Source organism: Rhinoraja longicauda, chromosome 42 (assembly GCF_053455715.1).
Source record: "Rhinoraja longicauda isolate Sanriku21f chromosome 42, sRhiLon1.1, whole genome shotgun sequence".
Classification (NCBI taxonomy): domain Eukaryota; kingdom Metazoa; phylum Chordata; class Chondrichthyes; order Rajiformes; family Arhynchobatidae; genus Rhinoraja; species Rhinoraja longicauda.
The window spans coordinates 4,838,106-4,860,703 of NC_135994.1; the positions used below are offsets into that span (position 1 = coordinate 4,838,106).

Sequence of the window (22,598 nt, forward strand, 5' to 3'; positions counted from 1 at the left end):
ATGGGAATGGGGATGGGAATGGGATGTGAGTGGGGATGGGATGCGACTGGGGATGGGAATGGGATGTGAGTGGGGATGGGAATGGGTTGGGAATGGGAGTCCTCCCTCACTTTAGGTGAGGCCGGCTCAGCTGGATTTGGGGTGTTCTGTGGGTGCTGGGAATTGTTGTTGTGGGGGTGCGGGCTGGGGTACGATGGCCGCTGTAGTTGGGCAGGTCAGCGGTTCCCTTCATACACAGAGGATGCGTTGAACAGAGCGACAGAGCACAGCGCTCCCACCGTACAGCACGGCATTTTATTGCGAAGCAGGTTAAAAGCACACAACCTCGCGGCAGGGGAGCGGGGCGGTGAGCGGTCTCGGCAGGCAGAGCCAGGCCCGGCCCGGCCGCACGTCACTGCGGTGGCGCGGTGCCCGCTGCGACCGAGAGCCCGTCCCGTAGCCGAGCGCGGCTTCAGAGGCAATCCACGCGCTCCGTCAGCGCCCGCGGGAAGGTGCCTTGCAAACGCTCCACGTCCTTCAACTGTATCCAGTCCGCTTCCTTCACTCCCGTCAGATGTTCCCCAGGCTGCAATACACAGCAGGACATTCAAATACTCCACAGAACGGTAACGTCACGAAACGATCGAGAAACCGCTCCAGCAGACACCCCCCCACCCCACCCCCCCCCACCCCCCCCCCCCCCCCCGGGCAGGGGACCAGCCAGGGCAGTAGAATAACGTTAATGCGGAATTATAGGGAGGGCCCGGTAGTTGGGGTAGTATGGTAGTTGGGGGAATTACAGGGTCCCGGTAGCTGGGGTATTGCGGTAGTTGGGGGAATTACATGGTCCCGGTAGTTGGGGGAATTACATGGTCCCAGTAGTTGGGGTATTATGGTAGTTGGGGGAATTACATGGTCCCGGTAGTTGGGGTATTACGGTAGTTGGGGGAATTACATGGTCCCGGTAGTTGGGGTATTATGGTAGTTGGGGGAATTACATGGTCCCGGTAGTTGGGGTATTACGGTAGTTGGGGAATTACATGGTCCCGGTAGTTGGGGTATTACGGTAGTTGGGGGAATTACATGGTCCCGGTAGTTGGGGTATTACGGTAGTTGGGGGAATTACAGGGTCCCGGTAGTTGGGGTAGTACGGTAGTTGGGGGAATTAGGTTTCCGGAAGTTGGGGTAGTACGGTAGTTGGGGGAATTACATGGTCCTGGTAGTTGGGGTATTACGGTTGTTGGGGGAATTACAGGCTCCCGGTAGTTGGGGTAGTACGGTAGTTGGGGGAATTACATGGTCCCGGTAGTTGGGGTATTAAGGTAGTTGGGGTAATTACATGGTCCCGGTAGTTGGGGTATTACGGTTGTTGGGGGAATTACATGGTCCCGGTAGTTGGGGTGTTACGGTAGTTGGGGGAATTACAGGGTCCTGGTAGTTGGGGTGTTACGGTAGTTGGGGGAATTACATGGTCCCGGTAGTTGGGGTATTACGGTAGTTGGGGGAATTACATGGTACCGGTAGTCGGGGTGTTACGGTAGTTGGGGTAATTACATGGTCCCGGTAGTTGGGGTATTACGGTTGTTGGGGGAATTACATGGTCCCGGTAGTTGGGGTGTTACGGTAGTTGGGGGAATTACATGGTCCCGGTAGTTGGGGTGTTACGGTAGTTGGGGTGTTACGGTAGTTGGGGTAATTACATGGTCCCGGTAGTTGGGGTATTACGGTTGTTGGGGGAATTACATGGTTCCGGTAGTTGGGGTACTACGGTAGTTGGGGGAATTACATGGTCCCGGTAGTTGGGGTATTAAGGTAGTTGGAGTAATTACATGGTCCCGGTAGTTGAGGTATTACGGTTGTTGGGGGAATTACATGGTCCCGGTAGTTGGGGTGTTACGGTAGTTGGGGGAATGACAGGGTCCTGGTAGTTGGGGTGTTACGGTAGTTGGGGTAATTACATGGTCCCGGTAGTTGGGGTATTACGGTTGTTGGGGGAATTACATGGTCCCGGTAGTTGGGGTGTTACGGTAGTTAGGGTAATTACATGGTCCCGGTAGTTGGGGTATTACGTTAGTTGGGGTTATTACATGGTCCCGGTAGTTGGGGTATTACGGTAGTTGGGGTAATTACATGGTCCCGGTAGTTGGGGTATTACGTTAGTTGGAGGAATTACAGGGTCCTGGTAGTTGGGGTGTTACGGTAGTTGGGGGAATTACATGGTCCCGGTAGTTGGGGTATTACGGTAGTTGGGGGAATTACATGGTCCCGGTAGTTGGGGTGTTACGGTAGTTGGGGTGATTACATGGTCCCGGTAGTTGGGGTATTACGGTTGTTGGGGGAATTACATGGTCCCGGTAGTTGGGGTATTAAGGTAGTTGGGGTAATTACATGGTCCCGGTAGTTGGGGTATTACGGTTGTTGGGGGAATTACATGGTCCCGGTAGTTGGGGTGTTACGGTAGTTGGGGGAATTACAGGGTCCTGGTAGTTGGGGTGTTACGGTAGTTGGGGTAATTACATGATCCCGGTAGTTGGGGTATTACGGTTGTTGGGGGAATTACATGGTCCCGGTAGTTGGGGTGTTACGGTAGTTGGGGTAATTACATGGTCCCGGTAGTTGGGGTATTACGGTTGTTGGAGGAATTACATGGTCCCGGTAGTTGGGGTGTTACGGTAGTTGGGGTAATTACATGGTCCCGGTAGTTGGGGTATTACGGTAGTTGGGGTAATTACATGGTCCCGGTAGTTGGGGTATTATGGTAGGGGAGGGCACCGGTAATTGGTTCTCACCTGTGGCTCAGCCTCCTTGCCCGGGAGCACGAGGATGACGTCACCTTGTTGGCACGGTAGGTGGGCATCCTCCGTTAGAGTGTGCGTCACTCTCACCTGTGGAGAGGGCAGATGCCCGGTTAGGGCCCAGCAGGTGGCACACGCTGGCGTAGCGGGTAGTGCCGCTGCCTCACAGCACCCGAGAGCCGGGTTCGATACTGAGCTCGGGTGCTGTGTGTGGGTGGAGAGGTGGCAGGCCAATGAATCCCACAGATTCACCACCCTCTGGATAAATCCTCCTCATCTCCTTCCCGAAGGAACGTCCTTTAATTCACTCAAACGCCCGCCATACGTTAACCCGGTCACCCCGGGATCAATCTGGTAAACCTCTCGACCCCCCAATCTCCACATCCTGCCTCGGATACGGGGATGGCACGGGGCGGGGAGAGAACGGGATGGCGAGATGGGATAGGGATGGGATGGGGGGAAGGGATGGGGGCAGGGATGGGGTGGGACGGTGAGGGGGAAGGGAGGGGGTGGGACAGTGAGGGGGCAGGACAGTGAGGGGGCAGGGAAGGGGTGCGACAGAGGGGGCAGCGATGGGGTGGGACGGTGAGGGGGAAGGGAGGGGGTGGGACAGAGGGGGCAGGGAGGGGGTGGGATGGACAGGGGCAAAGATATTTGAGTTGCCAAGCCAAACGTGGGATCATGGGCTCGGTGGAGTTGGGGTCTGTGTGTTGGGCTGTGGCATTGACCAGTGAGGGCAGATGCACTCTCGCCCTGCCCCGTGGCGCGGTGGGTGAAGGGCCGGAGGGAGCCTCTGCCGGGCGGGCACCTTGTACATGAATCCAGGCGGCATCTCTCCACAGGGGGAGCTCGCGGCACCCTTGCTGTGGCCCGGTGCCACCGATTCACAGTCTGGGGCAGACGGGGCAAGATGAGTTCCTTCAGCTGCCACCTCCCGGCTGGCATCTCCCATGTGCTTGCCCGTGGTGGAGAGAGCCCGGCTCTACGAGGGAAACGCAGTATTAGTACCCACTCCATGCCCGTCGCGTTCTGCCCCGGGCACCGCATCGTGTGGCTGATGTTTGGACCTATACCACTAGGGTTGCCAACTTCCTCACTCCCAAATATGGGACAAGGAGACGTCTCCGCCCTGCGCCCCACGTGACCTCACCCAGCCAGCGGCCATGTGCTCCCGCTCCACCAATGGCGGCCGCCAGGGCCGGGAGGCGGGTTGCTACGCAACCTCCGTTAGGCGGCTACAGTGTCCAGGCCAACAGTGTCCGGGCCTACAGTGTCCGGGCCTACACTGTCCGGGCCTACACTGTCCGGGCCTACACTGTCCGGCCCTACACTGTCCGGCCTACAATGTCGGGGCCTACAGTGTTGGGACCTAAAGTGTCGGGGCCTACAGTGTCCGGGCCTACAGTGTCCGGGCCTACAGTGTCGGGGCCTACAGCGTCGGGGCCTACAGCGTCGGGGCCTACAGCGTCCGGGCCTACAGCGTCCGGGCCTACAGTGTCGGGGCCTACAGTGTCGGGGCCTACACTGTCCGTGCTTACATTGTCCGACCCTACAGTGTCCGGGCCTACAGCGTCCAGGCCTTCAGCACCCCCTGGGCCTAATACGGGTCAAGGGCGGTCCCATACGGGACAAACCAATTTAGCCCAAAATATGGGATGTCCCGGCTAATAGGGGACAGTTGGCAACCCTGGATACCACCTGCGTTTCCTCCAAAGTCCCCACGCCCTGTCCTACACACCTCCACTCCTCCCGTGGCCTCTCAGTCCTCACCTCTGTCCTCCGCTCCTTCTTGGGGTCCTCGACTCGAGGGTCTCCTCATTGCTCCGTGACCAGCTCACACAGCACGGAAAACAGGCCCTTCGACCCAACTTACGCATGCCGCCCGACATGCCCCATCTACACTCGTCCCACCTGCCTGCGTTTGGCCCATATCCCTCCAAACCTGTCCTATCCATGTCCCTGTCCAAATGTCTGTTAAATACTGTGATGGTCCCAGCCTCAACTACCTCCTCTGGCAGCTCGTTCCATACACCCACCACCCTCTGTGTGAAAAAATTGCCCTATTAATTAGGTTCCTATTAAATCTTTCCCCCATTACATTGAAACATGGAGAATAGGTGCAGGAGGAGGCCATTTAGCCTTTTGAGCCAGGACCGCCATTCATTGTGATCATGGCTGATCATCCACAATCAGTAACCCGTGCCTGCCTTCTCCCCATATCCCTTGATTCCACTAGCCACTAGAGCTCTATCTAACTCTCTTTTAAATCCATCCAGTGATTTGGCCTCCACTGCCCTCTGTGGCAGACAATTCCACAAATTCACAACTCTCTGGGTGAAAAAGTTTTTCCTCACCTCAGTTTTAAATGGCCTCCCCTTTATTCTTAGACTGTATGGCCCCTGGTTCTGGACTCCCCCGACATTGGCAATATTTGTCCTGTATCTAGCTTGTCCAGTCCTTTCATAATTTTATACGTCTCTATAAGATCCCCTCTCATCCTTCTAAACCCCATCGAATACAAGCCCAGTCTTTCCCGGGGATTTAACCTGGTGAACCTACGCTGCACTGCCTCAATAGCAAGGATGTCCTTCCTCAAATTAGGAGACCAAAATTGCACACAGTACTCCAGGTGCGGTCTCACCAGGGCCCTGTACAACTGCAGAAGGGCCTCTTTGCTCCGATACTCAAATCCTCTTGTTACCCAAGGTATGCAAAGAGTCGCCACATAAAGGGCGCCGACAAAGTTACAAAGTACCCCGTGCCGGGTCCTGCTTTGTTCCCCCCCCCCCCCTATTCCCGGCTGCCTCTCGTCAGACATTACCCGGGGAAGTGGCTGTGGTGGTACAGCAGCGGTCACGGCAGCGTCCTCAGTCCGCGCCGCGTCGGCCATCGTAGCGGGCGGGGCGTGGGGGGCGGCAGGGAGCGTCACCGCCCTCCCGCCATCGGGGGCAGTCTGTGCCACTTCAGGAGCTGCTGGGCTGGCGGGCACCTCGCCGGGCACCTCGCCGGGCACCTCGCCGGGCACCTCGCCAGGCACCTCGCCGGGCACCTCGCCGGGCACCTTGATGGGCACCTCGCCGGGCACCTCGCCGGGCACCTCGATGGGCACCTCGATGGGCACCTCGATGGGCACCTCGCTGGGCACCTCGATGGGCACCTCGCTGGGCACCTCGATGGGCACCTCGCTGGGCACCTCGCTGGGCACCTCGCTGGGCACCTCACTGGACACCTCGATGGGCACCTCGCTGGGCACCTCGATGGGCACCTCGCTGGGCACCTCGATGGGCACCTCGCTGGGCACCTCGCTGGGCACCTCGCTGGGCACCTCGCTGGGCACCTCGCTGGTCTCACCATGGCCCGGGGAAGGCAATGCTTCAGAAGAATCCTGGACCGTACCTTCAGGTGCTGGGGGCAGGGGACCAGTCAGGGGACCGGTCTCAGCAGAAGCTCCTGAGGAAGGCACGGCTTCACAGGCACCTTGCAGGGAGTCCTCGGGTCCTGAGGGGCAGGTTTCAATGGCCGCCTCTCGTGCCCGTTGGCTGTCAGGTGAAGCTGACGCCTCTTTGTCCACTGGAAGGTCACGCTGGCACGGCGAGGCCGTGGGATCGGCAGCTTTCAACCTTTCACCGTCAGATGCCGACGGCGCTGAGCCCGCGTCCGGTCCCGCGGCAGGCGAGGGAGGCGTGCGCTGGGCGTCCTCATGTGCGGCTGCAGGAGCCGGGGTGTGCTGGGAAGGCGAGACGTCGGCGTGGCTCTCCTCGGGCGGGTGGCCTGAATCACCCTGGGACAATCCGGGCAGCGCCCGTGCCGCCGCAAGGTGGCAGAGTTCACCGCCCGCTGGGTCATCCACCGGCTTTGAATGGTCGGACGCCTTGGACTCAAGGCTGGTCGGGGAAGAGGCATCTCCAGGCGGAGTGGTCGGCTGGTTGCCCGGTGAACGAGGGGCAGGGCTCGGAGCCACCACGGCGGGCTGGCCGTCTCCCTGGCTCGGGGTCCCCTCAAGGGTCTCCTCAAGGGAGGGGGGAGTCGGCAAAGGCGGAGCCTCGGTGGAGGATGGAGTGGGAGGAGGGAGAGCCTCGTCGCCCGCTGTGGTGGCGGCGCCCAGCGACGAACGATCAAGGCCGCTCTCTGAAGACATCGACAGCCTGCAGACGGACATGACTGGCGCCGAGATCACCAGCGACCTGCGGTTGCTGCAACGGACAAAGCACAAGCACATTGAGGGCGTTGGCACGGTGACGCAGCGGGTAGAGCTGCTGCCTCGCGGCGCCACAGGCCCGGGTTCCATCCTGACCACGGGTGCTGTCTTTTAGCTTAGTCTAGTCTAGCACCGACCTGCCATCCCCGTACACTAACACCATCCAACACCCTCCAGGGGCAGTTTTTTTACGTTTACACCAAGCCAATTAACCTACAAACCTGCACGTGTTTGGAGCGCGGGAGGAAACCGAAGATCTCGGAGAAAACCCACGCGGGTCACGGGGAGAGCGTGCAAACTCCGTACGGGCGGCGCCCGCGGTCAGGATGGAACCCGGGTCTCCAACGCTGCATTCGCTGTAAGGCGGCAACTCTACCCGCCGCGCCACCGTGCCGCCCAGTACAGAGTTTTTGCACGTCCTCCCCGTGACCGCGTGGGTTTCCTCTGGGTGGTGTGGGCACCCCTCTGGAGAGGGTCCAGAGGAGGTTTACGAGAACGATCCCGGGAACGAGTGGGTTAACGTACGATGAGCGTTTGTGGGCACTGGGCCTGTACTCGCTGGAGTTCAGAGGAATGAAGGGGGGCCTCATTGAAACGTACCGAATAGTGAGCGGCCTGGATAGAGTGGATGTGGAGAGGATGTTTCCACTAGTGGGAGAGTCTAGGACCAGAGGGCACAGCCTCAGAATTAAAGGACGTTCCTTTAGGAAGGAGATGAGGAGGAATTTTTCAGTCAGAGGGTGGTGAATCTGTGGGATTCTTCGCCACAGACGGCTGTGGAGGCCACAAGTCAGTGGGTATTTTTAAGACTGAGATAGATAGTGCGGGTGTCAGGGGTTATGAGGAGAAGGCAGGAGAATGGGGTTGGGAGGGAGAGATAGATCGGCCACGGAGTAGACTTGATGGGCCGAATGGCCTAATTCTGCTCCAGTCACTTCTGAACTTGTGAATCTGATGGGTTTTGAGGAGATTCGCGGAGCGCGGCCGCGGTCAGCGGTCAGCGCCACACGCCACGTTCCTCGGCAGCGACACCGCGCTGGGCGTGCGCTGGCCGACGACCACTCACCTGGCCACCCCTTTGACAATGAACACCTTGGTGCTGTGCTGCTTCTCCAGCTGGGTCATCACTGAGTACAGGCCTTGGTTCAGCTGTGGAGACAGAGGGACAACGCGTGTTCACACACACACTGCAGGGTCTGTCTGCACCACTTGCCACATCCTTGAAACAGCCAGGAACGCACGCCAACGCATCCACTTCCTCACAGGTTAGTCCAGTCCACTTTAGTTCACGGGCAGTGAAGAAAGCCAATGGCATGTTGGCCTTCATTGCAAGAGGATTTCAGTCCAGGAGCAAGGAGGTCCTACTGCAGTTGTACAGGCCCCTGGTGAGACCGCACCTGGAGCACTGTGTGCAGTTTTGGTCTCCTAATTTGAGGAAGGACATTATTGCTATTGAGGGAGTGCAGCGTAGGTTCACCAGGTCAATTCCCGGGATGGCGGGACTGTCGTATGATGAAAGAATGGGTCGACTGGGCTTGTATTCACTGGAATTTGGAAGGATGAGAGGGGATCTTATAGAAACGTATAAAATTCTTAAGGGATTGGACAGGCTAGATGTAGGAAAAATGTTGGGGGAGTCCGGAACTAGGGGTTACAGTTTAAGAATAAGGGGTCGGCCATTTAGGACTGAGATGAGGAAAAACATTTTCAACCAGAGAGTTGTGAATCTGTGGAATTCTCTGCCACAGAAGGCAGTGGAGGCCAATTCACTGGATGTTTTCAGGAGAGAGTTAGATTTAGCTCTTAGGGGCTAACGGAATCAAGGGATATGGGGAGAAAGCAGGAACGGGGTACTGATTGTGGATGGTCAGCCGTGATCATATTGAATGGCGGTGCAGGCTCGAAGGGCCGAATGGCCTCCTCCTGCACCAACGTTCTATGTTTCTATGTCATGTGCAGTGAAAAGTGAAGACGATGGAAGTTTGACAAGTCTCCAGTGACTGTTACCCAAACCGTTCTCGGATACCTACACCAGGTGCACTGGAGAAAGCATCCTATCTAGTTGCAACACGGTTTGAGTTGCCAACTGCTTTTAGTTCAGTTGAGTTTATTGTCACGTGTACCGAGGTACAGTGAAAAGCTTTTGTAGCGTGCTAACCAGCCAGCGGAAAGACAACGCATGATGACAATCGAGCCGTCCACAGTGTACAGATACAGGAGAAAAGGTATAACCTTTAGTAAAACCTTTAGTATAGCGTTTAGTTTAGTTTAGAGATACAGCGCGGAAACAGGCCCTTCGGCCCACCGAGTCCGCGCCGCCCAGCGATCCCCGCACACTAACACTATCCTACACACACTAGGGACAATTTTACATGTATACCGAAGCCAATTAACCTACAAACCTGCACGTCTTTGGAGTGTGGGAGGAAACCGGAGCGCCCGGAGAAAACCCACGCGGGTCACAGGGGGAACGTACAAACTCCATACAGACAGCACCCGTGGTCGGGATGGAACCCGGGTCTCTGGCGCTGTGAGGCGGCAGCTCTACCCGCTGCGCCACCGTGCCGCCCTGTCGAGATAAAGTCCAGTGAAGACCGATTAAAGAGTTCAAAGGCCCCCCCAAACGAGGTCGGGCGGCCGCCATCCTTACTTTGCTCATCTCCTGGTAGAAAATATCCCGCAGGTTGGACATGTTCTGAAATATTGTCACGTAGCATCCGATACGGCTGCAAAGGAAGGAATCACGTTTAAACTGACTGGGCGTTGGACGCGCTGGTGAGGTGGCCAACTGTCCCGTATTAGCCGGGACACCCCGTTACTTTGGGCTAAATTAGTTTGTACCGTATTAGCAGGGTCGCCAACTTCCTCACTCCCAAATAAGGGACAAAGGGTGACGTCACCGCCCCGCGCCCCCACGTGACAATAGACAATAGACAATAGACAATAGGTGCAGGAGGAGGCCATTCGGCCCTTCGAGCCAGAACCGCCATTCAATGTGATCGTGGCTGATCATTCTCAATCAGTACCCCGTTCCTGCCCTCTCCCCATACCCCCTGACTCCGCTATCCTTAAGAGCTCTATCTAGCTCTCTCTTGAATGCATTCAGAGAATTGGCCTCCACTGGCTTCTGAGGCAGAGAATTCCACAGATTCACAACTCTCTGTTCTAAATGGCCTACCCCTTATTCTTAAACTGTGGCCCCTTGTTCTGGACTCCCCCAACATTGGGAACATGTTTCCTGCCTCTAATGTGTCCAACCCCTTAATAATCTTATACGTTTCGATAAGATCCCCTCTCATCCTTCTAAATTCCAGTGTATACAAGCCTAGTCGCTCCAGTCTTTCAACATACGACAGTCCCGCCATTCCGGGAATTAACCTGGCGAACCTACGCAGCACGCACTCAATAGCAAGAATGTCCTTCCTCAAATTTGGAGACCAAAACTGCACACAGTACTCCAGGTGCGGTCTCACTAGGGCCCTGTACAACTGCAGAAGGACCTCTTTGCTCCTATACTCAACTCCTCTTGTTATGAAGGCCAACATTCCATTGGCTTTCTTCACTGCCTGCTGTACCTGCATGCTTCCTTTCAGTGACTGATGCACTAGGACACCCAGATCTCACCCAGCCAGCGGCCACGCGCTCCCGCTCCACCAATGGCGGCCGCCATTGGTGGAGCGGGAGCACGTGGCCGCTGGCTGGGTGAGGTCACGTGGGGCGCGGGGCGGTGACGTCACTCTGTCCCGCATTTGGGAGCGAGGGAATTGGCAACCCTGCACGCTGGGGACAGATAGATGCTCAAAATGGCGTCTGCGGCAGCCATTTTGAAGGACTTTCCCCGCTGTAAATTAAGGGGCCAACTTGGAAGCCTGTATTACTTGCCCAGTTTGGCTGATGGTTGGTGTTCAGGTGATATGCGCCCCCCTGCAATTTTCCCCGAGATGTCCCTTTCCTTCCCCTGCCTGCTCCCACACCGGCCTCCTTTAGTCTTTAGTTTGGTTTATTGTCACGTGTACCGAGGTACAGTGAAAAGCTTTTGTTGCGTGCTAACCAGCCAGCAGGAAAGACTAGACATGATTACAATCGAGCCGTCCACCGTGCGCAGATACAGGATAAAGGGAATAACGTTTAGTGCGAGGTAAAGCCAGCAAAGTCCGATCAAGGATAGTCCGAGGGTCACCAATGAGGTAGATGGTAGTCCAGCACTGCTCTCTGGTTGTGGTAGGACGGTTCAGTTGCCTGATAACAGCCGGGAAGAAACTGTCCCTGAATCTGGAGGTGTGCGTTTTCACACTTCTGCACCTCTTGCCCGATGGGAGAGGGGAGAAGAGGGAGTGACCGGGGTGAGACTGGTCCTTGATTATGCTGCTGGCCTTGCCGAGGCAGCGTGAGGTGTAGATGGAGTCAATGGAAGGGAGGTTGGTTTGTGTGATGGTCTGGGCTGCTGGCCTTGCCGAGGCAGCGTGAGGTGTAGATGGAGTCGATGGAAGGGAGGTTGGTTTGTGTGATGGTCTGGGCTGCTGGCCTTGCCGAGGCAGATGGAGTCGGTGGAAGGGAGGTTGGTTTGTGTGATGGTCTGGGCTGCTGGCCTTGCCGAGGCAGCGTGAGGTGTAGATGGGGTCGGTGGAAGGGAGGTGGGTTTGTGTGACGGTCTGGGCCTGTCTAAAAGTCTCTTTGACGCCACTATTTGTATCTGCCTCCACCACCACCACCCCCGGCAGCATATTCCAGGAGCCCAGGATATCAGACCTTACCTGCTCCACAGTTCAGGCAGCTCCTCACGAAGCTGGGCGTTTAGTTCTTCAAACTCGTTCTGGGCATTAACAAACTCCTCTTCGGCCTGAGTGGGAGGAAGACGAGAATGTGGTCCCTGGCGCACCAATGTGTCTCAGCCTCTCACTGCCCACACTGACCCCTGCACCAAGGGACTGCACCGAGGAGAAGGGGTTGCCAACTTCCTCACTCCCAAATACGGGACAAAGGGTGACGTCACCGCCCCGCGCCCCACCTGACCTCACCCAGCCAGCGGACGCGTGCTCCCGCTCCACCAATGGCTGCCGCTAGTTTCCCCCCTGCCCTGACTCTCAGTCTGAGGAAGGGTCTCAGACTGAAGAAGGGGCCACAGTTTAAGAACAAGGGGTAGGCCATTTAGAACGGAGATGAGGAAAAACCTTTTCACTCAGAGAGTTGTGAATCTGTGGAATTCTCTGCCACAGAAGGCAGTGGAGGCCAATTCTCTGGATGCTTTCAAGAGAGAGCTAGATAGAGCTCTTAAGGATAGCGGAGTCAGGGGTATGGGGAGAAGGCAGGAACGGGGTACTGATTGTGCATGGTCAGCCATGATCACATTGAATTGAAGGGCCGAATGGCCTACTCCTGCACCTATTGTCTATTGTCTATTGAAACGTCACCCATTCCTATTCTCCCGAGATGCTGCCTGTCCCGCTGAGTTACTCCAGCATTTTGTGTCTACCTTCGATGTAAACCAGCATCTGCAGTTATTTTTTTTCCTACTGTTTCCACGCTGTATCTCCAAACTGAACCAAACTCATCCAGCAGAGAAGGTAGACACAAAATGCTGGAGTAACTCAGCGGGTCAGGCAGCATCTGTGGAGAACATGGATAGGTGACGTTTCACAGAGTGCTGGAGTAACTCAGCGGGTCAGGCAGCATCTGTGGAGAGAAAGAATGGGTGACGTTTCGGGTCGAGACCCTTCTTCAGACTGAGAGTCGGGGCAGAGGGAAACTAGAGGTATGAAATATGTACAGAACAAACCAGAAGCCAGCATTGATGACCAAGGAGCCCACAATGGTCCATTGTTGGCTGTGGGGGAAAGGTGATAACGAGTGGATACAGGCAGTGAAATTCGGGAGGATGACAGGGAGACTAGTACAACGACAAGGGTGGGGGGGAGGGGCGGAGAGAGAGGGGTAGCAGGGGCTACTTGAAGTTAGAGATATCAACGTTCATACCGCTGGGGTGTGAGCTGCCCAAGCGGAATATGAGGTGCTGTTCCTCCAATTTGCGCTGGGCCTCACTCTGACAGTGGAGGAGGTTGTTGATCTGAGGATTGCAGTGTGCAGACCGTGGCCAGGAGGGGGCAGTACTGGTCAGCTCCCAAGATAACTAAGTGGGGTGATGTTTTCAGCTTTGGTCGCTGAGTATGGAGGAGGGTCCCTGAAACAGGAGGAGGTGGGAGTGATTGGGATTCGCGACCGGACAGTGATTTTGGATGGACCCCTCCCCCAGGGAGGTGGACGCCCTGCCTCAGCGTCTGATGGTATTCAAGATTCAATTTAATTGTCACATGTGTGGCGGATCAGGCCACTCCTTGGGTCAGCCCCCTCGTTACGTGACGGACAGGCGAAAGGGGTTAAAAGCCAGACCAAGGGAAGGCGTATCTTATCCCCAGGAGAACTACGCTGTGGGCAGGAGCTCACAGCCTAATAAAAGAATCTTACTAAACACTGCCTGGCGTCTTGCCTTTTCTCTGGCCTCCGCCAGGCCACTACACATGTACCAATTAAGGTACAGTGACATTTTAGTTACCATACAGCCATCGATATACTGAAACTCTCGTTTGTTTGTTTGTTTGTTCCTGAACTACAGCCAGAACGGTACACGATAGCGCGACAATTTTAGGCCCACCTCACTCACCGTCATCCCTTTGGTGCTAATAGGAGAAGTTTCATTGAAATCGGAGTTATATTTTTAAAGTTATTCACATTTTAAAGTTTAAATCTATCCCCTAGGGAGGGAGGGAGGAGGGAGGGAGGGGGGAGGGAGGGAGGGAGGGGGTGGAGGATAAGGGGGGTTGAGAGCGAGGGAGTGGTGGGGAGAGGAAGAGGGGAGGGGGAGGGGAGGGGGAGGGGAGGGGGAGGGGAGGGGGAGGGGAGGGGGAGGGGAGGGGAGGGGAGTGGAGTGAGATTTCAGATTTTGTTTTAGATTTAGAGATACAGCGCGGAAACAGGCCCTTCGGCCCACCGGGTCCGCGCCGCCCAGCGATCCCCGCACACTAACACTTTCCTACACCCACTAGGGACAATTTTTTACATTTGCCCAGCCAATTAACCTACAAACCTGCACGTCTTTGGAGTGTGGGAGGAAACCGAAGATCTCGGAGAAAACCCACGCAGGTCACGGGGAGAACGTACAAACTCCATACAGACGGCGCCCGTAGTCAGGATGGAACCCGGGTCTCTGGCGCTGCATTCGCTGTAAGGCAGCAACTCTACCGCTGCGCCACCGTGCAGGGGGGGATGGGGGAAGGAGGGGGGGAGGGGGAGGGGGGATGGGGAGGAAACGTCAACCATCCCTTCTCTCCAGAGACGCTGCCTGTCCCGCTGAGTTACTCCAGCATTTTGTGTCCATCTTCGGTGTAAACCGGCACCTGCAGATGCTTCCTACCCGTGTACCCAGGCGGATGCCCGACAATGCCCACGTGCCCGCCCGCACCTTGCCGATCTTCGCTTCGTCTTTCTTCTTGGCGCTCTGCAGCGCCTCCAGGTGGTGGCGGCAGATGTCGTAGTCCACCAGCTTGCGGCCACGTTTAGCAATGCGCTTCTGGGGGGGGGGCAGAGCAACAGGGTGTATAAAGGGTGTTATATTGTCACGTGTCCCAGACAGAACAATGCCATTCTTACTTGCAGCAGCAACACAATGTAGAATATGTCAACATAGTACTCTGTAAAAAGTATAAAAAGAAGAAAAAAATGTTCAGTGTACATATATACGTATATATACGTATATACACGGTATATGGGCGGCACGGTTGCGCGGCGGTAGAGTTGCTGCCTTACAGCGAATGCAGCGCCTGAGACCCGGGTTCCACCCCGACTACGGGTGCCGTCTGTACGGAGTTTGTACGTTCTCCCCGTGACCTGCGTGGGTTTTCTCCAAGATCCTCGGTTTCCTCCCACACTCCAAAGACGTGCCGATTTGTAGGTTAATTGGCTTGGTAAATGTGAAAAAATTGTCCCTAGTGGGTGTGGGACAGTGTTAGTGTGCGGGGATCGCTGGTCGGCGCGGACCCGGAGGGCCGAAGGGCCGGTTACCGCGCTGTATCGCTACAACTAAAATATATATAAATATATATACACACACACATATAAGGGACAAGGTGACGTCACCGCCCCGCACCCCATGTGACCTCACCCAGCCAGCAGCCACGTGCTCCCGCTCCACCAATGGTGGCCGCCCAGGAGGCGGGTTGCTATGCAACCTCCGTTAGGCGGCGCCCATGGCCTCCGGACCTACACTGTCTGGACCTACACTGTCGAGATCTACAGTGTCCGGACCGACAGTGTCAGGGCCTACAGCGTCCGGGCCTACAGCATCTGGGCCTACACTGTCCGGGCCTACACTGTCTCGGCCCACAGCGTCTGGGCCTACACTGTCCGGGCCTACACTGTCCGGGCCTACACTGTCCGGGCCTACACTGTCCGGGTCTACACTGTCCGGGTCTACACTGTCCGGGCCTACTCTGTCCGGGACTACACTGTCCGGGCCTACACTGTCCGGGCCTACACTGTCCGGGCCTACACTGTCCGGGTCTACACTGTCCGGGTCTACACTGTCCGGGCCTACACTGTCCGGGTCTACACTGTCCGGGTCTACGGCGTCCGGGCCTACACTGTCCGGGCCTGCAGTGTCCGGGCCTACAGTGTCCCCTGGGCCTACAGCGTTCGGGCCTACAGCGTCCGGGCCTACAGCGTCCGGGCCTACAGCGCCCCCCCCCCCCCCCCCCCCCCCCCCCGGGCCTAATACAGGACAAGGGCGGTCCCGTACGGGACAAACCAATTTAGCCCAAAATACGGGATGTCCCGGCTAATACGGGACAGTTGGCAACCCCACCTCTATTCCTCGGGTAAGTGGTGCAAGAGCAGGCTGGCACTCACCTTGTACGCTGGGAACTGGCTCAGGTAGGTCTCCAGTGTGCGCATGGCCTGGTCAGACAGCTTCTCCTCGTAGTCTGCCCACAGCAGGTCATTGTTCTGAAATGCAGAAGACTCTTCATTACTCCAGTCACCATGACAGCGTTGCACTGTGTCGGCAAATTCATAACCCCTGACACCTGTACTAATCAAGAATCTATCTATCTCTGCCTTAAATATACCCACTGACTTGGCCTCCACAGATTCGACACACTCCAGCTAAAGAAATTCCTCCTCATCTCCTTTGTAAAGGAAGGTCCTTTAATTCTGGGCTATGACTGATCCTAGACTCTATTTTCTGGATATTTTTAAGGCAGAGATAGATAGATTCATGATGAGTGCGGGTGTCAGGGGTTATGGGGAGAAGGCAGGAGAATGGGGTTAGGAGGGAGAGATAGATCAGCCATGGAGTAGACTTGATGGGCCGAATGGCCTAATTCTGCTCCTATCACTTATGACCTTATGATCTTTCTCACTTGAACTATGATCAGTAAACGTTATTCCCTTTATCATGCATCTGTACACTGTGGACGGCTCGAATGTAATCGCGCATTGTCTTTCCGCTGGCTGGTCAGCACGCAACAAAAAAGCTTTTCACTGTACCTCGGTACACGTGACAATAAACTCAACTGAAACTGACTGAATGGTGATCAGCACAAAATGCTGGAGTAACTCAGCGGGTCAGGCAGCATCTGTGGGGAACAGGGATAGGTGACGTTTCACAGAGTGCTGGAGTAACTCAGCGGGCCAGGCAGCATCTGTGGAGAACATGGATAGGTGACGTTTCACAGAGTGCTGGAGTAACTCAGCGGGTCAGGCAGCATCTGTGGGGAACACGGATAGGTGACGTTTCACAGAGTGCTGGAGTAACTCAGCAGGTCAGGCAGCATCTGTGGAGAACATGGATAGGTGACGTTTCACAGAGTGCTGGAGTAACTCAGCAGGTCAGGCAGCATCTGTGGAGAGAAGGAATGGGCGACGTTTCTTCGGGCCGGTTAGGGATAAGGGAAAGGAGAGACGTGGACGGTGATGTGGAGAGATGGAGAAGAATGAATGAATGAGACGCAACAAAGTAACGATGATGATTTGCAGCCGCCATCTTGTGTCTCGCACGAGCCCTGCCCTTACACCCAGCCCCTGCCGCGGGGACCCTGGCGTATGTACAGGTGGGCATGCGTGGCACTCACCTCTAAGATGGGTTGCAGATCCAGCTGTCCGTCCCACTCATTCTCGTACACCTCCTGCAGAGTCAGCGAGAGTCTCTTCGAGGTCTCGTGCATCACTGGGGAAAGCATAGAGGCAAGGGCTGAATGGCCTGGCCAGACCAGGGGAGGGATAAACCAGCACCGGCCACCCACAGGTCCCACACAGTTTTCTCCGAGATCTTCGGTTTCCTCCCACACTCCAAAGACGTACAGGTTTGCAGGTGAATTGGCTTGGTGTAAGCATAAATTGTCCCTAGTGGCTGTAGGGTGGTGTTACTGTGCGGGGATCGCTGGTCGGCGCGGACTCGGTGGGCCGAAGGGCCCGTTTACGCACTGTATCTCTAAACTAAACTCTCCCTGTAGCTGAAACCAAAGATACTAGAGGAGCAAGATGGACCACTCCATTGAAATCGCCTATACTGAAGTGCAGTACGCTAAGGAGTATAACGTCCGCCATTTTAATAGGCGACCAAAGATACTAGAGGAGCAAGATGGACCACTCGACCCTAACAACCAAAGATACTAGAGGAGCAAGATGGACCACTCGACCCTAACAACCAAAGATACTAGAGGAGCAAGATGGACCACTCCGTCAGAATTGCCTATACTGAAGTGTAGTACGCAAAGGAGCGTAACGTCCGCCATTTTAGTAAGCAAAACCCGCTCTGCCTCTCGCAGTGTAATCAGTGTTTTGGGACAACAGTATGTGTGATGATACCATTAAAACGCAGAATATATCTCATCTATCAACTCACAGATTTTGGTTATTTTTCTTTTTAAATGTTTCTGCAAGTTTCTGCCTACTAAAATGGCCGCCGTGACGAACTACGGTTGTTAGGGTCGAGTGGTCTATCTTGCTCCTCTAGTATCTTTGGTTGTTAGGGTCGAGTGGTCTATCTTGCTCCTCTAGTATCTTTGGTTGTCAGGGTCGAGTGGTCCATCTTGCTCCTCTAGTATCTTTGGTTGTTAGGGTCGAGTGGTCTATCTTGCTCCTCTAGTATCTTTGGTTGTTAGGGTCGAGTGGTCTATCTTGCTCCTCTAGTATCTTTGGTTGTTAGGGTCGAGTGGTCTATCTTGCTCCTCTAGTATCTTTGGTTGTCAGGGTCGAGTGGTCTATCTTGCTCCTCTAATATCTTTGGGCCGAAGGGCCTGTTTCCGCGCTGTATCTCTAAACGAAACTCTCCCTGTAGCTGAAACCCTCTAAACTAGGCAGCGTTGTGGTGAATGGCTTTTACCTTTCACAGCGTTCAGATATGCCCTCAGGTCCTTATGGAGCCTGTTGCCGTCGGCCTGCAGGGAAGGAAGAAATAGACAATAGACAATAGACAACAGGCGCAGGAGGAGGCCATTCGGCCCTTCGAGCCAGCACCGCCATTCAATGTGATCATGGCTGATCATTCTCAATCAGTACCCCGTTCCTGCCCTCTCCCCATACCCCCTGACTCCGCTATCCTTAAGAGCTCTATCTAGCTCTCTTTTGAAAGCATTCAGAGAATTGACCTACACTGCCTTCTGAGGCAGAGAATTACACAGATTTACAACTCTCTGAGTGAAAACGTTTTTCCTCATCTCCGTTCTAAATGGCCTACCCCTTATTCTTAAACTGTGGCCCCTTGTTCTGGACTCCCCCAACATTGGGAACATGTTTCCTGCCTCTAACGTGTCCAATCCCTTAATAATCTTATATGTTTCAATAAGATCCCCCTCTCATCCGTCTAAATTCCAGATTATACAAGCCTAGTCGCTCCAGTCTTTCATCATACGACAGTCCCTCCACGACACACTTCACTCAACGTCGCAGTTGCCAACTGTCCCGTATTAGCCGGGACACCCCGTATTTTGGGCTAAATTAGTTTGTCCCGTGTGGACCGCCCTTGTCCCGTATTAGTAGGGTTGCCAACTCCCTCACTCCCAAATAAGGGACAAAGGGTGATGTCACCGCCCCGAGCCCCACGTGACCTCACCCAGCCAGCGGCCACGTGCTCCCGCTCCACCAATGGCGGCTCGGACTATGTTCCTTGGAGCGCAGGAGGATGAGGGGTGATCTTAGAGAGGTGTAGATTTATTCCTCCCATTATCTTAGACACCTCTATAAGATCACCCCTCTTGCCCAGAGTAGGGAAATCGAGGACCAGAGGACATAGGTTTAAGGTGAAGGGGGAATATTTAATAGGAATCTGAGGGGTAACTTTTTCACACAGAGGGTGGTGGGTGTATGGAACAAGCTGCCGGAGGAGGTAGTTGAGGCTGGGACTATCGCAATGTTTAAGAAACATTTAGACAGGTACATGGATAGGACGGGTTTCGAGGGATATAGGCCAAATACAGGCAGATAGACAATAGACAATAGACAGTAGGCCATTTGGCCCTTCGAGCCAGCACCGCCATTCAATGTAATCATGGCTGATCATTCTCAATCAGTACCCCGTTCCTGCCTTCTCCCCATACCCCCTGACTCCACTATCTTTAAGATGGGACTAGAGTAGATGGGGGAGACAAAATGCTGGAGTAACTCAGCGGGACAGGCAGCACCTCTGGAGAGAAGGAATGGGTGACGTTTCGGGTCGAGACCCTTCTTCAGACTAATTTGCAGTAGATAATTCAGAGTACATGAGACGGCGAACAACATGGGCAAGTTTGGCCGAATGGCCTGTTTCCATAGTGTGTGACTCGATGACACTATCACTGTGACTATGACACTTATGACTCTATGACTCTTAAGACTCTATGAATAGGGCTCTGTGACTCTGTGTCTCTGTTTCTCTGTGTCTCTGTGTCTCTGTGTCTCTGTGTCTCTGTGACTCTGTGTCTCTGTGACTCTGTGTCTTTGTGACTCTGTGTCTCTGAGTCTCTGTATCTCTGTGTCTTTGTGACTCTGTGACTCTGTGTCTCTGTGTCTCTATGTCTCTGTGTCTCTGTGTCCCTGTGTCTGTGTCTCTGTGTCTCTGTGTCTCTGTGTCTGTGACTCTGTGTCTCTGTGTCTCTGTGTCTCTGTGTCTCTGTGTCTGTGACTCTGTGACTCTGTGTCTCTGTGTCTCTGTGTCTCTGTGTCTCTGGGACTCTGTGTCTCTGTGTCTCTGTGTCTCTGGGACTCTGTGTCTCTGTGTCTCTGTGTCTCTGTGTCTCTGTGTCTCTGTGACTCTGTGTCTCTGTGTCTCTGTGTCTCTGTGACTCTGTGTCCCTGTGTCTCTGTGTCTCTGTGTCCCTGTGTCTCTGTGACTCTGTGTCTCTGTGTGTCTCTGTGACTCTGTGTCTCTGTGTGTGACTGTGTCTCTGTGTCTCTGTGACTCTGTGTCTCTGTGACTCAGTGTCTCTGTGTCCCTGTGTCTCTGTGTCCCTGTCCCTGTGTCTCTGTGTCTCTGTGTCTCTGTGTCTCTGTGTCCCTGTGTCCCTGTCCCTGTGTCTCTGTGTCTCTGTGTCTCTGTGTCTCTGTGTCTCTGTGTCTCTGTGTCCCTGTGTCTCTGTGTCTCTGTGTCTCAGTGTCTCAGTGTCTCAGTGTCTCAGTGTCTCAGTGTCTCTGTGTCTCTGTGTCTCTGTGTCCCTGTGTCCCTGTCCCTGTGTCCCTGTGTCTCTGTGTCTCTGTGTCTCTGTGTCTCTGTGTTTCTGTGTCTCTGTGACTCTGTGTCTCTGTGTCTCTGTGTCTCTGTGACTCAGTGTGTCTGTGTCTCTGTGACTCTGTGTCTCTGTGTGTGTCTCAGTGTCTCTGTGTCTCTGTGTCTCTGTGTCTCTGTGACTCAGTGTCTCTGTGTCTCTGTGTCCCTGTCCCTGTGTCTCCGTGTCCCCGTGTCCCCGTGTCCCCCTGTGTCCCCCTGTGTCCCCCTGTGTCCCTCTGTGTCCCTCTGTGTCTCTGTGTCTCTGTGTCTCTGTGACTCTGTGTCTCTGTGTCCCTGTGTCCCTGTGTCCCTGTGTCCCTGTGTCCCTGTGTCCCTGTGTCCCTGTGTCCCTGTGTCCCTGTGTCCCTGTGTCCCTGTGTCCCTGTGTCCCTGTGTCCCTGTGTCCCTGTGTCCCTGTGTCCCTGTGTCTCTGTGTCTCAGTGTCTCAGTGTCTCAGTGTCTCAGTGTCTCAGTGTCTCAGTGTCTCAGTGTCTCAGTGTCTCAGTGTCTCAGTGTCTCAGTGTCTCAGTGTCTCAGTGTCTCAGTGTCTCAGTGTCTCAGTGTCTCAGTGTCTCAGTGTCTCAGTGTCTCAGTGTCTCAGTGTCTCAGTGTCTCTGTGTCCCTGTGTCCCTGTGTCCCTGTGTCCCTGTGTCTCTGTGTCTCTGTGTTTCTGTGTCTCTGTGACTCTGTGTCTCTGTGTCTCAGTGTGTCTGTGTCTCTGTGACTCTGTGTCTCTGTGTGTGTCTCTGTGTCTCTGTGTCTCTGTGTCTCTGTGTCTCTGTGACTCAGTGTCTCTGTGTCTCTGTGTCCCTGTCCCTGTGTCTCCGTGTCCCCGTGTCCCCGTGTGTCCCCCTGTGTCCCTCTGTGTCCCTCTGTGTCTCTGTGTCTCTGTGTCTCTGTGACTCTGTGTCCCTGTGTCCCTGTGTCCCTGTGTCTCTGTGTCCCTGTGTCCCTGTGTCTCTGTGTCTCCGTGACTCTGTGTCTCTGTGTCTCTGTAACTCTGTGTCTCTGTGTCTCTGTGTCTCCGTGTCTCTGTGCCTCTGTGTCTCTGGGACTCTGTAACTCTGTGTGTGACTCTGTGACTCCATTGCTTTCATGCCCGCCCTGTCCCTGACAGTCACCACCCTGCTAGGGTGGGGGGGGTAGAGATAAAGCCACCCACCTCCAGCGGCAGCCCCCCCCTCTGCGGCCACGCACTTGCTGAGGGGCGCTGCTGCTCAGGGTGAGAGGCAGTAACCCTGTGATGTTGTGGAAGCCGAGGCGGTGGTTTTCACCGCGGCGCGGTGTGGGGGCGGGGGGGTGGCTCGACAGGAAGCATAGGTGCAGGTAGCGGAAGGCATAGAAACCAAGGGTGAGGAACAGGCAAGTCAGATAGAGCTCTGGGGGGCCAGTGGAATCAAGGGATGTGGGGAGAAGGCAGGCACGGGTTACTGATTGTGGACGATCAGCCATGATCACAATGAATGGCGGTGCGTACAGGCTCGAAGGGCCGAAGGGCCTCCTCCTGCACCTATTGTCTATGTTTCTGTGTGAGTGAATCGTGTGGAACAACAATAAGGTTGAGTTTAGTTTAAGATTGAAGACAGACACAAAATGCCGGAGTCACTCTGTGGGACTGGCAGCATCTCTGGAGAGTCAGAATGGGAGACCCTTCTTCAGACTTCTTTACATCGGCGAAACCAAACGCAGGCTCGGCGATCGTGTCGCTCAACACCTCCGCTCAGTCCGCCTTAACCAACCTGATCTCCCGGTGGCTGAGCACTTCAACTCCCCCTCCCACTCCCAGTCTGACCTTTCTGTCATGGGCCTCCTCCATTGTCGGAGTGAGGCCCACCGGAAATTGGAGGAACAGCACCTCATATTTCGCTTGGGCAGCTTGCAGCCCACCGGTATG

General features: G+C 55.1%; 1 protein-coding gene across 2 annotated transcripts in view; it reads right to left on the bottom strand.

The window, feature by feature from the left end:
* Positions 1–303: 303 nt before the first annotated feature.
* The window catches only part of LOC144611947 (uncharacterized), a 51,468-nt gene continuing 29,173 nt past the window's right edge, over positions 304–22,598 (bottom strand). For both annotated transcript variants that reach the window (XM_078431300.1, XM_078431301.1), the window contains 11 exons: positions 18,347–18,401; positions 17,094–17,188; positions 15,871–15,966; positions 14,429–14,536; positions 11,727–11,812; positions 9,623–9,698; positions 8,039–8,121; positions 5,596–6,967; positions 3,583–3,756; positions 2,769–2,864; positions 304–565 (listed from right to left, as the gene is read on the bottom strand). In XM_078431300.1, the coding sequence (XP_078287426.1) occupies positions 452–565; positions 2,769–2,864; positions 3,583–3,756; positions 5,596–6,967; positions 8,039–8,121; positions 9,623–9,698; positions 11,727–11,812; positions 14,429–14,536; positions 15,871–15,966; positions 17,094–17,188; positions 18,347–18,401 (2,355 nt within the window). In that variant the 3' untranslated portion in view covers positions 304–451. The remainder of the gene's footprint in view (positions 566–2,768; positions 2,865–3,582; positions 3,757–5,595; positions 6,968–8,038; positions 8,122–9,622; positions 9,699–11,726; positions 11,813–14,428; positions 14,537–15,870; positions 15,967–17,093; positions 17,189–18,346; positions 18,402–22,598) is intronic.